General features: G+C 34.2%; 2 protein-coding genes across 2 annotated transcripts in view; one reads left to right on the top strand and one right to left on the bottom strand.

Annotated features, from left to right (window-relative positions):
• The window catches only part of LOC106677046 (digestive cysteine proteinase 1), a 5,483-nt gene extending 1,838 nt beyond the window's left edge, over positions 1-3,645 (top strand). The window contains exons 2-7 of the mRNA XM_067050403.1: positions 1,005-1,061; positions 1,189-1,341; positions 2,494-2,667; positions 2,749-2,940; positions 3,017-3,185; positions 3,305-3,645. Of these exons, the coding sequence (XP_066906504.1) occupies positions 1,005-1,061; positions 1,189-1,341; positions 2,494-2,667; positions 2,749-2,940; positions 3,017-3,185; positions 3,305-3,513 (954 nt within the window). The 3' untranslated portion in view covers positions 3,514-3,645. The remainder of the gene's footprint in view (positions 1-1,004; positions 1,062-1,188; positions 1,342-2,493; positions 2,668-2,748; positions 2,941-3,016; positions 3,186-3,304) is intronic.
• LOC106677055 (uncharacterized) overlaps positions 3,356-11,962 on the bottom strand; it is a 19,640-nt gene continuing 11,033 nt past the window's right edge. The window contains exon 2 of the mRNA XM_014414741.2: positions 3,356-10,342. Coding sequence (XP_014270227.1) covers positions 7,553-10,210 — 2,658 coding nt within the window. The 5' untranslated portion in view covers positions 10,211-10,342 and the 3' untranslated portion in view covers positions 3,356-7,552. The remainder of the gene's footprint in view (positions 10,343-11,962) is intronic.

The following is an 11,962-nucleotide window of genomic DNA, read 5'->3' on the forward strand; positions in this document are numbered from 1 at the left end:
TAAATAATAATAGAAGACAAGATATATTATTGTAAAAGTAACAATTATACAAAATGGATGATAAAAATTATTAAAAAACAGACAGTATTTATATAAATAAAGGAATAAACATAATAGAAAGGCGCAAAAGAAAATATAAATAATCAGTAATTGAATTAACATGATAAAATATTTAAAAATAATGAAAACAATTTAAATTAACATAATGAAATGTGTGAAAGAAAAAATATACAGTGGGCACTAAAGAAATGAAATATGTGTTACAATGCATGAAACATGAAACATACACAGTGATGTAGATGGGACATATAAACATAGTAATATACATGGAACAAACACAGTAGTATAGATGAGTAAAAAAAAAAAAAAATAATAATCTACTTCATAGGACAGGTAAAAATAACTTAAGTTTAAATTATACAAATAACTTAAGTTAAAAGTCAGCTAAGGGGACCATGTATTTTTAAGATACAAACTCAAGTTTAGGCCTTATTTGCTCTTATTGTAAATTGAGGGAGTTTCCCAACATTATGAAATTTCTTCGGTAGTAATAAAAAACTTTATGACACTCAAAGAACAGCCTCACGTAAGCCAATGAAAAACAAAGAAGTAACATATCCTTAAGGATAGTTAGGTTAAGGGTTAACATGTGATAACATAACAAGGAAAAGCAAATTAAAAATTATTTTTGATCTGACATGATGGCCTCAAGTTTTCCTGTTCATATCAAGAAGCCATCGTACATAAATAGCAAGCGACGTCGACAGCGAACTAATTCAGCAGCGGCTCTCCAACGAGGTAGGTGTGTGTCTGTGCACCAGAGGCGGGGCCAAAGGAGCCCTTGTTGCCTTAGCTATTTGTGCTCCTTGGTTATTCCTGCACTCGTGTAATCCAAAGTCACTGTTACAAATACAGATATAAATAACAATAAATATTATTAATATTTTTTCAGATTCAAGATGAAGCTATCATTTCTTTTTATTACCGCACTGAGCATGGTCTAGTCGGCGTTTGGTGAGCAGTCAAGTCCAAGCGTGGAACAGCAATGGAACGATTACAAGGTAACTTGTTGCAGCAGCATAACACTACTCAGTACTACTCTATTACCACACTATATATAACTATATAAATTATAAGCAGGAAATCTCCAAAATCATTATCTAATCCTACATTTAACTGTTTTGTTAGATAAAATATGGGAAAAAATACGCAACAAATGAAGAAGAGCAACTAAGGAAAAATATATTTTTTGATAATCGAGGCATCATAATATCACATAATAATATTTTTGAAAGGAATAATAAGACGTACCAACTTGGAATAAATAAGTTTTCAGATTTGGTAAGCATCAAATATTCCTTTAACATTGTACACAGTATTTCAGGAATAACTGTCAGTAATTGAGGGAGATACAGTGTGTTAAAACCACACCCAGCCCCACCGCGTTCACGTTCATATATCAATCCGTTTTAGATATATTTTTTTAATGCATTTTCAATCTATTTTCCCCCCTATAATTAACAAATTTATCTACATAAACTGAAGAAAGTTTTCCATCAATTTCAAAATTATATATACTATATAAAAATATATAAGATGAATTTCCTAGATAGAACTAACATGTAGGAAAGATAGGAACCAATTTGTAGGAAAATATCAGTACCGTCAAAGTCGCATATTTCGATTTTGTTTTTATATTATCTATTTTTGATCTTATTAGGAACTTCAAGGATTAGGAAAATGTTGGCATTTATACCTCAATTTCCTTAAAGTATATTAGAAAAAAGAAAAACTACAAGTTTACACTGTATTGATGTTTATCTAAATAAGGAGAAAAGTTTAAGAGTACGGGAGGAGGGGGGACTTTGTACCTCGCTTCAATTGAAAGCAATTTCATTTTCTGAACCTTTGATAGGAGTACAATGTATTAAAAATCCAAAAAGTTATATTAAACTGATAGGCAAGCCCGCTATTTGTTCTGCATATTTTGTCGATTTCATCCATGAAGACAATAAACAATAACGGACTAAAGCTATCCCTGTGGTTCACACATTATTCCAAGAATAACTGTTGGGATTCACATTCACTTATACACGCTATCCCTTTAGGATTTGATTGCTTCAGAAAGGTTTTCCGAAATTCCCTTTCCTAGATGTAATCTCCATATTTCATGTCAGGGTTCTGAGCCGAAGGCAGTTTTGAAGGCCCCTGCCTTTCCCTTTCCTATTTAACTCACACATCTAATAGAATCAAGTATAACAGCTCCTATTTATGAAAATGGAAGAATTAAGCAGATGATCCAAATACACAGGCAATATTGTATAATAAAAGAAAATCCCATAAAACATTAAACCTGGAGAACGGATTCAGATTGATAAGTGAGATCGGTGGACTGAATGTTTGGTACCCTCAATTACTGATCTTTATTCCAGCACAACCTGTATATCTGGTCATTCATAACTACCTCACTGATATTTGATTTATATTTTATAGACTTTGACAGAATTCAAAAAGTATATCTACGGTTCTAAACCAGAGGTAAGTGCATATGCTTTTGCTACCGTAAATCTTGAAGAGTTGCCAAACGGTGTAAATTGGATCGATGAAGGGGCCGTCACTCCTGTACAAAACGAACTGGAATGTCATTCTTCTTGGGCCTTCTCTGCTGTAAGTTTTTATAACGCTGTGCATTACTGGAAACACTAGCTAATAATTAATCGATACATGTTTCGATTTTGTTAACCTCAGGTCGGCTCTATCGAAGGTGCACTTTTCAAGAAAACCAACAAGCTTGTTCCTCTCAGTGCGCAGAACTTGGTGGACTGTTCCAAGAAACAGGGAAACACTGGCTGCACTGGTGGAAGTGCAAACAATGCTTTTCAATATGTCATCGACAATAAAGGAATCGACACTGCAGCGTCCTATCCCTACATAGGGGAGGTATTAAAAGATTCATTTTATCATAGTTGATTTACTTTAATGAATTATGAATGATATTAACTTTATGATTCTGCAGGAATCGATTTCTTGCAAATATAACAGCACAACTGTTGGAGCCACTATATATTCATTCAAAAATGTCGTCAGCGGTGATGAGAAGAGTCTAGCGTCTGCAGTTTCCAGTTTTGGACCAATAGCCGCAGGTATCGACGGAAGTCACCTTTCCTTCAAGAGCTACCGCTCAGGCAAGTATATTATTATACCTCCATGCACGTGTGACTATATAGATCATCGTCATATCACAAAAGATATATATTTGCTCCTATATTCCCACTAAAATTTAGTTTTATTATTTGCTCAACAGGGATCTACTACGAACCATCCTGTAGCTCTACCAATGTGAACCACTATGTACTTATAGTTGGTTACGGCACCCAAAACGGCGAGGACTACTGGTTGGTGAAGAACTCCTGGGGTACAGGTTGGGGTATGGATGGCTACATCAAAATGGCGAGGAACAGGAATAACAACTGTGGTATTGCTACAAAGGCTAGCTACCCAATATTGAACTAGAGACTAGTTATTAGATTAACATGTTCTTGCTACATTATATCATCATCATCATTATTATTATTATGTTAAGTAAGTGTGACTGCTGTTATTATCATCATTTTATATGTTAGTTAAATAAAGTGTACAATATTATGCTTGGTTTTTGTTTATTAGTAGTCTTTAGACCCCTGAGTCCAGAAAAACTAGTTTTGCAAAATGGTTTGTATGGGTGTGTGTGTCTGTGAAGGGCATAGCTCTTTTATAAAATCGATTTTTCACATTTTTCCCGAAATAGGAGCTACAGATATTTACATTTGAAAATGATTTTAAAGTAATCAGTATTAGAAAATTAAAGAAAATATTAAAAGTAGGCAAACAATATATATATATAAAAGAAAATCATTTGCAGTTAAAAATAAGTGCAAGATGTTTTTCAATGATTACTAACTCACTAAATGTCAAATACGATAATATAGACAGTAATAATTAAACAGTCAACTATTTAAAGTGTATGATCATGATCAAATAATTGTGAATATGGTTGGGGGTTGCGGACAGCAAAAAGAATATAAATAAACAAAAAATTATTTATTCATGCCGACGATTCGTCCTTCGAGTTTCAGGTCTTCATCAGGGAGCTTGTAGCAAAGGGGTCCTACACAATTCTAGCTAGGACCCCTGAAACATCGGTCGAAACGTCAGCATGAATAAATAATTTTTTGTTTATTTATTTATTTTTTTACTAAACGCATCTCCTGACCACCTTATCCAAAGTCTTCGGTCATCTATCTACACCTCATAACTGTGATAATGTTCGAACCAAAAATATTTAAGTGAACTTATGAATCAGAAAATAATTAAGAAGAATTATTGGAAGGAATCATTTCAAACATCAATAAACTTCAATCAAGATCTCAATAACCAAGTATTTTATGACAATTATAAATATTTTATCTGATGGCATTTAATCTTTATTTTTATCTCTTAAATTATAGTTGTTTTTGTTATAAATAATAAATGTATATATGAAATAAATTAATAATAAATCCAAATCATTAAGTTACAATTTTATGTATAAATATGGAAGTAATAAAAACTTGTAGTCTTATGCATTTATTAATGGCAATGTTACCATAGCAACCTTTAATATAACGATAAATAAAAGCATGACATAAATTGACAATCTATATAATGTTCCATAGTAACTATAATATAAATCACACTTTAAAAGTAACTACACATACATATTTTTATTTAATCTATACAGGATAGACTCACATACATATAAAAATAGTACTTTAATATCAAGACAAATATAGATGCACATAAACTTGATAATGAAATAAAAGTATTATTATTATTGTTGAATATAATATAAAAAAAAACACATAACAATATGTATGTTTATAAATAGTTCTCTTTTCACCTTCCATAGGCTGAGAATGGAGGGAGAGAAGGGGTAAGTAGCCTCCCCCCTCTGACTGCAGCCCTTTAATAATTTTTTAGAACAGCATAATTGCTCTTTACAAATATTATGACTTAAAACTTATGTTTTGTTAAAATAAATTTTTTAATTTATACCAAAAACAATTTTGACAGTCTTAAGTCATTGAATAAACATTGTTTTTGTTATAAATTTAAATTTAATTACTTATGCAGATACTTTTTATCATGAGATATTAAATGTGTTGTTTAAAAAAAAAAATCAGTAGATTATATAATGTCGAAGAGAGGGACACAGTTTCCTCGAAACTTCCTAAAAGAGAATAAAGATATATGTAACTAAAAATATTGTGTTTAGATTTCTAAATGCTTTTACCTTAATGGAATTGTAATTTTTTTTTAATTTTATAAAATCTGTAGGTCATATGTAAAAACAAATGGATGTAATTTGGTTTGTGAGAACTTATTGCAAAAGTCAAATGTTACCTGACTTGGTTAAGAGTAACATGAAAGTCATAACATAAAGGGTATTAATGATATTGTGTTAAATGTAAAATGTTTTACCATGTTAAATGTTATAACTATAGGATTGAGAACCTTCAAAGTCATGTTAAATGCTATAACTATAGGATTGTGAGCAGCCCTATTTAAAGTCATGTTAAATGTTATAACTATAGGATTGTGAGCAGCCCTATTGAAAGTCATGTTAAATGTTATAATTATAGCATTGTGAGCAGCTCTATTTGAAGTCATGTTAAATGTTATGAGCATAGCATTGTGAGGAGCCCTATTGAAAGTCATGTTAAATGTTATAATTATAGCATTGTGAGCAGCTCTATTTGAAGTCATGTTATATGTTATGAACATAGCATTGTGAGGAGCCCTATTTAAAGTCATGTTAACTTCTTAAGAACTCCTAGCAGATTTTCTGAGCAAATTGTTTTATAACCTTTCCTTCCAAAACTTCCTGTTATTGTTTACTTCTAAGTTTTGATTACAGCAATTTATTACAACATGCTTAAATTGAGTGAAAAGTAGAAGTGTAACAGTTTGGCTACTCATTGTATTTTTTAAAAAGTCCAAAACACAAAACAAAAGAAAAAAAACACAAACTACGAGTAAGAACCTAACACGACAACAAATAAAACGGTGACAAGCTCAGTTGGTCTGTTTCATGACGTCATTCTCCATTTAACAGACCTAGTAACAGACTCTCAGACATGTTACATGTTATATCAGTTTAACACGGTAAAAGAAGGGAATATTTTTCCATTTAACACGCTTTAACATGTTAAGCTAAAGATCATGAATACGTAATGATTGTATATGAGGTTAATGAACAATCTATGGTTATAATATTGGGTTGTAAAATAAGTTCGTAGCGTTTTTCAATATTTCAATTTAATCATCTCCATGTTTATAAAATCATGTTTACTTGGTCAATAATGTTTGCATATTCTAAAAAAAGATCAGTTAAGGTGCTATTATGCAACAGTTTCAACCGAGATTCCTTATCTGTAAGTGGTATTTTGCTCGCTCAAAATGGGAGAGAAAAAAATTAATTTTTGTCATTTAATGATTTTTTATTCCCGAAAAGGAAAATCTGCTGCACAGACGGTTAATGAAATTTGCAGTGTGTATAGCGATGATGCCTTATAGAAGAAAGCACCGTCCGTAAGTGCTCGGTTCAGAACCTGAAATTTTGACTTGGTAGATGCAAAGCCCTCGGGTCGTCCTTCAACTGTTGGTGATGACCAAATTCAAGCATTGTTCACAGACAACCCTCACTCTACGACACCGGATATCGCAGAAACGATTAAAATATCTCATGCAAGTGTCATTTGGGGGCTATGGGATTTATTTCTCGAAGTGATATATGGGTTCCTCTCAATTTGACGGAAAAGAATTCATTGGACCGCATATCCATTATCGATTCCCTCCTGAATTCCTCCTGAAACGCAATTTTAATGATCTAGTTTTAAAGAGATTGATAACTGGAGATTAAAAGTGGGTTCTGCAAAATAATATTGTGAGGAAAATGTCCTGGGAAAACGAAGTGACCCGCCGTTAACGAATCCAAATCCAAAAATGGTTATGCTGTGCGTTTGTTGGGATTGGAAAGGTGTCCTTTATTTTGAACTCCTCCCGCCCAACCAGACCATTAATTCTGCAGTATGCTAAAGTGTCCAGTATTGGCTAATCGCAAAGGCATAGTTTCCCATCACGATAACGCCCGTCCTCACGTGTCTTTGCAGACCCGGCAGAAATTATTGGAATTTAGCTGAGATGTGATCCCCAACCCACCCTATTCACCAGACCTTTCCCGAACAGATTTTCACTTATTTCGGGCCCCTCAAAACTCACTTTAATTTAGCTTTATTTACGAATTGTACAAAAGCAGTAGCCAAATATCCTTGTGTTGCCATTTCTCAACACATAATAGCGAGATGCTTGTCATGAGAAATGAGAATTTTTAATTTTTTTTTTTACACTTATTAGAATTTAAAAAGACAAAAAAAAATTGGCAAGAGATCTAGAAAATCTGATTATGTAAATCCCAGCACCTAAGAGTATTTTAGTGTCGAACCTCTTTGTAATATACAAAATATTTATTGTTTTATGAATCATTAGCTATGTTATTCCAGTAATCTAGAGCTAAATTCTTGCAACCTGCTACAAGTGTCATGCATCCTGCTGCGACATTCTTGTACCCTGCTGCGACATTCTTGTACCCTGCTGCGACATTCTTGTACCCTGCTGTGTATATTGTATTCATAGAAATATTTCTTGATTCATCAAAAGTATCCTGTGTATTAGGTGTGTGAAGATGTTTATTAATTTCATCAAGGAATGTTATTAAGAGTGTTTTATGTAAATTATTCTTATTATTGCTCAGTACATAGCTTTCAAATTCTTTTATGATATCCTTAACATTTAACTTTATTAAGTGCCATGTGTCTTTCCTTCCTTTTTCGACTGCCCCACTTTGTCCCTGCAACCCTTTCTCAGCCCATTTGTTTTGGTCGACAACAGTAAGATAAGGAATAAAAATAAAAAACTCTATTCCAAGTTTGCAGTACCTTCCTCCGTTCCCTCCACTACCACCATCTCCACTTTCTCCAACATTTCCACTTTTAGAAGTTTTTCTTACCTTAACCCTACCAGATTCTGTTCCAACTTTAATGATGTTTATACTTCCTTCAGACCCTCCGTAACCACCAATACCACCTCTCCCACCATTGCCACCACTTCTATTTATGTCTCTCATATACCAATCGCTACTCCCGTCTGAACCATCGCCTCCATCCTGCCCCCTACCACCGTTCCCCCCGTTAGCTGAGATCTCCAAATTTTCCTCATTGGCAAAGTGTTTTCCTATTCCTATAAGATTACCAGCAGGCCCCCCAGGTGAGCCAGGTTTGCCGTCATCGCCACACTCGCTACTCTTGCACTCCTCATTCCATTTACCATTTCTAGCCTTCTGAGGATCATGATCGCTACCTGGCTTTCCATCTAATATTATACTTTGACTTCCTACGACTTCCCACACTGGGGCTACAATAGCCATTTGTATCTCCCTGCCAGTTAAAACTAAGCTGGTGTCTATGAACACTTTGTGTAGTGCATAAACTTCCAGGAATTTTATGTTTTGGTTCCTCAAGAGTTTACTATAATCACTCAGCTTGATATTCACACCTTTCACTACGATTTTATCGCTTTGAGGACTGACCTGTTCAATTTGATATCTCAAGGTCTGGTCCAACAATCTGTTCAATAATTTAAACTTAGGTTTGTCTAGTTTTATTTTCGTAATACCATTGTATTTTTTGAATAGGTCCGTTATTTCATTTAGGAGAGGGCTGTCGTAGAAGTCCTCTAATGAGTTTACATATATTGTGCTGTAGTTGTTTAGGTTTTTTTGTATATCATATGTTGATAACCTTTTGTACAAACTATTCATAAAACTGTAAAATGAATATGAGTCATTGAGATACTCCGTCAGTTTTGAAATATCTGTAGCCAATAGCGATGGTTTATTGCTTTTTTCTGATTGATTGCTGACAAGATTAAGAAAATTGATAAAATCTCCTTCTCTCTCTAATGTTTCGATTTGATAATCAGGTATTCCAATTTTAAAATATTTACTATTGATGTCAATTTCTCTTATAAAATTTTCAGTAGTTACATCATTGTTCAGCATCTTTAAGAAGGATGTAGATAGTGTTTGAAATAATGAAATTAAATATTCTAGATCTGAGACTTTTTCTTCTTGTCCAATGCAAAATTTTTCCACTTCTTTTCCCATGTTAACTATTTCTTTCACAATAGTTTTGTTTATTTCTTCCACTAATCCATTGATATGGATTTTGGATTTTGCTGAAACTGTGTATCCAAAATCTTTATCACTTACTTCTACGTATCGAATACTTTTGGTTATTAAGTTTTGTAATGGTATTATACCTTCCTTCATCAGTTGTTTATCACTTAGTAGTCCAGCTTTATTGGGCTTTCGAAAAATTCCTATTCTTGTGTAATGTTCATTTCTCCCTTTACTCAGGAAGACGTCCAAGAGTGACAAAACTTTCTCTTTGCTGTCAGGGCTCACCATCTCTGGTTGCTGGTCTATGTCTCGCTTCGCCTGCTCTAAGTAGTGGCCTATAGCTCTAATAACTTTTTCATCTGACACTATCTTGTTGCCGACATATCTGTTTTCTACTTTGGTGACTACAAGGGCTATACTGTTCTTATACTTTTCGATTTGCTTTATGAAATCTGTTGCGTGTTGCAACATAAGAATCAAGTCCTGCCTGTCAGCTCCTCGGGAAACCGAATGATGGCTTACTACGAAAACCATTTTCACAGATCTAGTGGAATCGATTACTTTTTTAATCAAATATGTAGCAGCTATCTCATTTGTCGCACTTCTTGTATCATTGAACCCTGGGCAGTCGTAATAAAGTGTCTTTGTTTTAGCATCATTTATTAATTCAGGATAAATTGTTTGAGAAACAATAGTGGATTTGCTACTAATTTTTTTGTGTGTGTCAACAATCACGTACTCACCTGTACCTTCTTCTACTTCTTGAGATATGAGTGTGTGTGCGTAACCAGAAATATACTGAGTCAGGGTGCTCTTTCCAGATCCAGTGTTACCCAGCAGTAGGACTATATCTTCTTTTGGACTGTATTTAATGTTTTTGTCTCCATTTTGCAGAAAGTCATAGGTATTTTTGATGAGAGTTGAATTTGTGTTATGTTCTTCTGTTTGATTCATTTATAATTTAGTGAATAAAAGAATTGAAAAACTTGGTGAAGATGAAATTATTAAAGAAAATATGGGGAGTTGTCTTTAGTATTCAAACTGGAACTCACTATATCAACAAATTAGACGAATTAGGCAGCTGTCCTGGAAATAGAAATGATATCAATCAGTATTTCATAAATAATATCAGCATTTTATAAACAATTTATATTTTAATTTAATTCCGATAGATTTAAGCTCCAAATGTGAACACTTATATGTGAATAGCTTGACATATAAAAAGATAACAGATAATGTAGGTACATAAATAGCTAGACATATAAGAAGATAACAGATAATGTAGGTACGTAAATAGCTAGACATATAACAAGATAACAGATAATATAGGTACATAAATAGCTAGACATATAACAAGATAACAGATAATATAAGTACGTAAATAGGTAGACATATAAGAAGATAACATATAATGTAGGTACATAAATAGCTAGACATATAAGAAGATATAGAAGTAGTCTACTTGCATATTTTATATTATACATATCTTCTTACCTCCATGATACTATATTTCATCTTTCACTGTTTTCAATCAACTGCCATCTAATTCCACGATTATCAATAATTTTTTTTTTAATATTCCATTATCAATTATAAATTTTTTATCATTTATGATTCAATTCAATATTTTGTATAATTCCAAAGTTGTTTGTATACTATTCCTTTTCAATTTTATGTTTATCTAAATATTGTTGTTATCTCTTTTGTTCTATAGCCCTGATGAAGACCTGAAACTCAGGTCGAAACGTCGGCATAAAATAAATAATTTTTTTTAAAAATTTATGTTGTTCTTTGCTGACCGTACCCCCCCGACAAACTTCTCCAATCAAAATACTTCTAACCCGATCTGTGGAGATCCGGAGAAATATCAAACGGCTCGATTAGTGTCGATAGATCATTCGTCCACTGTACCATAATGGTGGGAACCCTTCGGGACGCGGAGCGACAAAAGGCGTACCACTACGGGAAAATGAATCATAGGGGTCTAAAGGAGACACTAATAGCCCTCAATCGTCGTTACTTCCGGGGCTAATGAGGAGGCCGTCCTAGGAGGTCATATACTCTTGTGACGTTTGTCTTCCACTAAGTACGGCCGACATCCAGCCAGAGCTGTGAAAAGGCTTACCACAAATGTTCCCGATGGTGTTATGCAAGTAGACTCGTTCACGTCGAAAGACTTCATGGATCACCAGCTTAGATCTACTAGAGCTTTGCAAAGTGGCCAATTCGTGTGAAGATGCCGCCACCTATGAACATCCAGGACGTCCGGATAAGTCATCTCACGATTCAAGTGCGGATGCACCAACCCACCCACATCACGGGGATTAACCGGCGTCCTAGAGAGTCGGTGAGAGAGCTACGGCAAATCATTGACACCTGTGGGGCCAAAACCAACCATTGCATAGTGGGAGATTTTAACGCTAGACACACCCTGTGGCATAACTCCAATGCGAACCTAGCGGGGAGACAATTGGTCAAAACCGCCTTAACGGTAATCCATCCAGGCACTCATACTTTCCGCCATCTTGGGACCGGATCGACATCAACAATATACCTCCTTCTGACCAGACAGCCACATCGGGTCACGGGGTGCACTGTGACGGATTTCATCACATCTGATCACCGGCCGGTTATATACGAGATCCAAGGGAGAAGCCCTGAACCGACGACGGAGAGATTTAATTACCGTGAAGCCGACTGGGTTAG

The sequence above is a fragment of the Halyomorpha halys genome, unplaced genomic scaffold (assembly GCF_000696795.3).
Source record: "Halyomorpha halys isolate HHAL.00 unplaced genomic scaffold, Hhal_1.1 Scaffold85.1, whole genome shotgun sequence".
NCBI lineage: Eukaryota > Metazoa > Arthropoda > Insecta > Hemiptera > Pentatomidae > Halyomorpha > Halyomorpha halys.